Genomic DNA, 6,105 nt, shown 5'->3' on the forward strand with positions numbered 1-6,105 from the left:
GAGGGCTGCGTCCCCCTCAGTGTCCTATCAGGAGACCGGGCATGCTCGTTCAGTGCATTTCTGGTGACGTTTTAACTTGGATCTCTTGGTTAGGGTCACATTCACCAGGTTTCCCAAGTAGGCTATTTTTCTCTTTGTAATTAATATGTACTCTGTAGGAAGATACTTCAATATTATGCAAATACCCTGCTCCCCGACACAACTGCAGCCCAATAATTTCAGCAACGATTCTCGGCCGGATCAGGGACTGCTCTGACAGTTACACTAGTGGTTATTCCGACTGTTATGGGACAGACACCTGAGAATGGAATTACTGGATCATACGGGAAGGTTTTTTCCCTTTTTTTTTATTGTGGTAAATTACCCATAATATAAAGTGACCATTTTAACCGTTTTAGGTGAATCCTTCAGTGGCATTAAGCACATGCACAGTGTCGTGCAGCTGTCATGACCTCCCAGCTCCAGAACTTGTCATCTCGTAAAACTGAAACCATCCCATTTCAACCCTGGCTGCCCACCCCCTCCCCCAGGCCCTGGCCCCCACCGTCTACTTCCTGCCTCTCTGATTTGAAGATCGTGCATTGCTGGTGCTCATGTAGCTGCACGTGGGGCCCGCAGCCCCAGAGGCTGGCTCCTGTGTCTCTGGGACAGGTCCCCATCCTTCTCGGAGCACTTTTTTGCTTTCTGACACACCAACATGTTCCAGGCTCATTTTGCACACTTCCTGCCTCACTCCTTTTTTTTTTTTGAAGGGGGTGATATTCAGAAGCCAAGATCTGGGTGTTTGAGGCTTCCATTGCTGATGGGGAGTTTCGGTGGACAGCGTCAGGAAACAGATTTTTGTTTGAATCATGAGTTCACACTGGTGTGACGGGTACCGGCCAGCAGTATCCATCGCTGCTGCAGGTGCTCGAAACACGAGAAAACATACACACGGACGACGAGTCCTGTGGAGGAATAGGAACGGCATGGCCACTCTCTCTAGTGGAGAGCACCCCGAGTTGCCGCCTGAGTAGTTTGTGGATTACAGTCTGGCAGGAATATCAAAAGGAATAGGTGGTTTTCAAAGGGACTGGCAGAACTCCCGCTGGGATTCTGGGCAGAGAGTTTGGGGTTTTATCACTTAAAAAGACTACAGGACCTAAAAGGCCAGTTTCGTTTCCTGCCTGTGCCTTCGTATTCTAATTAAAGAGCATCCTCTGGCAAGCAGATCTCACAGGATCTTGCATATTCTATGTCCCAGGTCTGATTACCTCGGGGGTCCACCGACTCTGGTGTGGACTGCACCGCCCCTGTTATTTCCGCAGGCCTGAGCTGGGCAGGGGAGACAGAGGCAGCCAGGAGACTTGGATTTCTCACAACTAAGATCAAGGACTCAGGCTTTGTCAAAGCCGAGGGGCAGGGGTCGATGTCGATCATCCCTTCATTTCCACAGCCCCCCAAGTCCTTCCCTGAGGCCTCCACGTGATCATACCTGTCTTAGGCGATTCCCCCCTTGGGAAATCTTACCTGTCATTGGCTAACTGATCAAGCATTGGGGTCCAGGCAAGGAGCAGAAGCAGTGCTCCTGCCAGGGGCATAAGCTTGTCTCCTTAGTGGCTCCTGGTCCAGAGGTCTCTCACTCAGCCTTAGCCACGGCGGGTTACAGCTTCCTGAGACCAGGCAGGGCAGACCCCAACACACTGGCACTTCCCATCCTGCTCTACTCCTGTGAGGTTTTTCTGTGTCCTCCCATGGCACATCTACACCCCACCCCCAGGGAGACCTGGCTTTTGCTGTCGATGCACTCGCTACTGCGCTTGGCCCCACAATGTGCAGGGCAGGAGTTTCAGAATCACTGTCTCCTTTCCACTCTCGAAAGCACATCTAAATGAAGTTCAAAAGCTCTTTGCAGTTCCTTTTGTCTTTAGAGCTAGTGCTGTGTCCAAAGTTTGTATGGGCTGGTTCCTTTCTATTTCTGGGTGATTATGTTTTTCATGTGAAATGCAATTACTTTAATTTCTTTTTTACTTCCATCCCATCTTAAAGCTCTTTTTCTCCATCCTTGTTGATTTAATTTCATTGTGGACTCTAGGAAGCATTCACTGAGCTCAAAAACTATGCAAAGAGGGACACTCAGAGGGTGTCATTCCCTCTCTTCAATTTCAGTCCCATCCACCTCTCCCATAGGCAACCAGTCTCATTGGTTCCTGGTTTATCTTTCCTGGGTTTGTTTTTCACAAACAAATAAGTATGTGTATATTTTATCCCACTTCTTTATTACACAAAAGGTACCATATGACCTAAGCTCTTTTGTACTTCCCCGCTACTTAACAATATGGCCTGGAAATCACGCCATTCCATTCACAGAGGTCATCTGTGTCCTTTTTCACAACTGCGTAGTGCTCCACTCTGGTGCAGCAGGATTTATCCATGCCTGTGTATAGGCATTTGGCGTGCTAACGTTTTTTCATTTACAGACAACAAGGGTGACCTTCTGCGTGTTGTTAACCTGCATATTGTTAGAGCTGTGTCTTCAGGGCAGATTCTAGAAGGAGCTTGTGCTTCTGCCGCACAGAGATGACTGTGAGATTAAAAGAGATGCGATGTGTGTGTGGCCTCTCTCTGCGGTGAGTGGTTCACGGGAGAGGTCACCGTTGGACAGCTCTGCCTCGGTAGTCACACTGCTGCCTCCCAGTGTTGTGCATTGCTCCTGAACTTGCTCTCTGGGCCAGGGGTCAGGGGCTCAGCTGGGGCTGGGGTTTCATCGAGGTTAGGGCTCAACTGGAGTTGGGGCTCAGCTTGGGTTTAGGGCTCGGGGGTCTCACCCAAGGTCATGCATCAGGGTCATGGTCAGCTTATGGTCACAGGCTCATAGTTCAGCCTGGAATCAAAGTTCAGTCCATGATCAAGGCTCAGCCTGGGACCGGGCTCAGTCAAGGTCAGGATTCAGCTTGGGATCAGAGCTCAGCCCAGGATCAAGGCTCAGCCTGGGATTAGAATTCTGTCCAAGGTCCAGGCTCAGCCCGGAATCAGGACTCAATCCAGGATACAGGCTTAGCCTCAGAACACACAGTGTGTCTCTGTTAATGCACCGGAGTCAGGTGGCCCCTTGTGTAGCCAGCAATGAGGGTCAGCGGTCCCACTGCACAGGGTGGTGCCGGGAAAGACTTGGCTGAGCTTCCCGCCTTACCCCCGGCCTCAAACCCCAGCTGCCTGCACAGCTGCCTGGGTGGCTCCTCCCCCAAACCTCCCCTTTAGGACCGTTTTTTGCTTGTCACCTCCAGTGACAATATGCTACCACCTCCTAAGGCAGTGCCTTGCTCTGAACTTCCCTGTAACGGTCCTGCTGCCACAGCTGAACAGCAAACAAAGAGAGGAGTGCTGGGCAGGGGTCACGGTCACCTGGACTGCCCTCCCTGCCTTTCGTGTGGGCCTGGCAAAGGAGACTCCTCCCCCGAGACCCCAGGGCAGGGCTGTGCTTCACCCCCTCCAGTGCCCCAGGACCACTCTACTCCCCCCAATTCATTTTTTATTTTAAAATTTTATTTAGAGAGAGGGGAAGCGAGTGAAAAAGAGTAGCGGAGGAGAAGATTGATCGGTTGCCTCTCAGATGCTCCCGACTTGGGACTGAACCTGCAGCCCAGGCCTGTGCCCTGACCAGGAATCGAACCGGCGACCTTTCACTTAGTGGGGCGATGCCCAATTGACCGAGCCACACCAGTCGGGGGTGCCTCTCCCACTTCTCACCCCCACTTACTGCCCACACCTCAGTCTTCAGCCACTTCAGGCTCAGAAAGCTCGAGCTCGGTCAGACGGACATGGGTGGGGTGGGGCGGCCCCCGTCTTTCCTGTGAATTCCCCCTCCCAGAGGTGAGGGACTGCCCTGGGTGGGGGCTCCCAACTCTGCTCCGAGTAGGGCCTCGCTCAGGGGGCAGAAGAGACAACCACAAACTCTGGTAAGGAGGGTCTGGACCAAGAGACCCCTGTGTCTGTAGGTGGCCACCTCCCACTGTGTGACAGCTGGTGCCACCTCTTCAGGCCTCAGTTTCCCCTTCTGGGACAGGTGTTACTGCAGGTCTGTTGTGGCCCTGTCATGAGGATAAAATGGGATGCACCTGAATCTCAACAAGGTGGCCGGCAGTGTTTATGTTCATGTGTGGGCAGTCACTTAACGCACACTTATTAAGCACCTGCTGTGTTCCAGGCACAGTTGGAGCAGTTGGGGAGACAGTGATCGAATTGCCCCATCCTGGAGGGAGTAGCCAGAAGGGGTGGCAAGTGCTTTTTGGGGCACATTTTCCCTCCCTCTGGGCCCCCACACCCCTGGGCTTTCGAGGAATGGGGGCGGGACAGAGGCTGGGGTCTTGCTGCAAGGGTGGCTACAGCGCCCTCCTGAGTCCTGGGGTTAGAGCAGACCGTTGGGATGCCCCTCCCCTCCTGGGCCTCACCCCCACCCTGGGGGTACCTCGAACATAACAGGAAATTTCAAATAACAGGAAACCAAGACCAGGCAAGGCAGCAGCTCCACCCTGCCCGGGGCCAGCCACCCCGGGCCTCAGTCTGCCCTGGGGGACTGCCATGAATGCCACAGGGTCCCCAGTGGAGGCCCACGAGGCCTGCCAGCAGCTGGCGGCCGGTGGGCACAGCCAGCTCATTATCCTGCACTACAACCACTCTGGCCGGCTGATAGGGCGGGCGGAGACCGCCGGGAGCCTGGGGGTCCTGCAGGGGCTCTTTGTGGCCGTGAGCTGTCTGGTGGTGCTGGAGAACCTTCTGGTGCTGGTGGCCATCGTGACGCGAATGCAGTCCCGGCGCTGGGTCTACTACTGCCTGGTCAACATCACGCTGAGCGACCTGCTCACCGGCTTGGCCTACCTGGTCAACGTCCTGCTGTCCGGGGCCCACACCTTCCACCTGGCACCCGCCTCCTGGTTCCTGCGGGAGGGCGTCCTCTTCATGGCCTTGGCCGCATCCACCTTCAGCCTGCTTTTCACTGCCGGTGAGCGCTTCGCTACCATGGTGCGGCCGGTGGCCGAGAGCGGGGACACAAAGAGGGGCCGGGTCCTGGGCTTCATTGGGCTCTGCTGGCTGCTGGCCGCCCTGCTGGGCCTCCTGCCCCTGCTCGGCTGGAACTGCGTGTGCTCCTTCCAGAGCTGCTCCAGCCTGCTCCCGCTGTACTCCAAGGCCTACATCCTCTTCTGTGTGGTCATCTTTGCCTGCATCCTGGCCACCATCATGGTGCTCTATGGGGCCATCTTCCGGGTGGTGCGGGCCAATGGGCAGAAGGCCTCGCGCCCCCCGGTCCGCCGCAAGGCCCGCCGACTGCTCAACACAGTGCTCATGATCCTGGTGGCTTTTGTGGTCTGCTGGGGTCCGCTCTTCGGCCTGCTGCTGGCCGACATCTTTGGCTCCAACGTCTGGGCCCAGGAGTACCTGAGGGGCATGGACTGGATCCTGGCGCTGGCCGTGCTGAACTCGGCTGTCAACCCGATCATCTACTCTTTCCGTAGCCGGGAAGTCTGCCGGGCCGTGCTGGGCTTCCTGTGCAGCGGGTGTCTCAGGCTGGGCCTTCGAGGGCCTGGGGACTGCCTGGCCCGGGCTGCTGAGGCCCACTCTGGGGCCTCCACCACTGACAGCTCGCTGAGACCCAGGGACAGCTTCCGGGGCTCCCGGTCACTCAGCTTTCGGATGCGAGAGCCACTGACTAGTATCTCCAGTGTGAGGAGCGTCTGAGCCACAGCTGGGGAAGATGGTCCAGCTGCCAGTGCCTGCCCCCATAGGCCCTCCTCCTGGCCTGGAGGAGGCCCACGATGGGGGGGCTGGGAGCCTGGGAGCACGCAGAGAGGCAGCAGGCAGGCCCAGATGGAGAGGATGGAGCAGGAAACCAGCCGGGGGCCCCAAGGCCCTGTGTTCCTCCTCACAGCCCCAGGTCTGCCGGTGTTTCACGGTCTCGGAGAAGGAGGTGACTGCTCGCTGGAACAGAGAGCGCCCTGGCGTGGAGACAGTTGGGGTTACTATGTATGCCCCAGCTTCTCTCTGGATTTCAGTGGGACTCCCAGGCAATGAGGGGTAGGCTGTGGGGTTGGTGCCCTAGCAACATGGAAATTCAATGATGGTATGAGA

The 6,105-nt window shown here is 56.0% G+C and overlaps 1 protein-coding gene across 1 annotated transcript; it reads left to right on the plus strand.

Annotated features, from left to right (window-relative positions):
- Positions 1 to 4,062: 4,062 nt before the first annotated feature.
- On the plus strand, positions 4,063 to 6,105 carry S1PR4 (sphingosine-1-phosphate receptor 4). Its single transcript, XM_028520663.2, has one exon. It carries the CDS (start codon positions 4,561 to 4,563, stop codon positions 5,713 to 5,715), a length of 1,155 nt encoding a protein of 384 aa, XP_028376464.1. The 5' UTR covers positions 4,063 to 4,560; the 3' UTR covers positions 5,716 to 6,105.

Source organism: Phyllostomus discolor, chromosome 8, assembly GCF_004126475.2.
Source record: "Phyllostomus discolor isolate MPI-MPIP mPhyDis1 chromosome 8, mPhyDis1.pri.v3, whole genome shotgun sequence".
NCBI lineage: Eukaryota > Metazoa > Chordata > Mammalia > Chiroptera > Phyllostomidae > Phyllostomus > Phyllostomus discolor.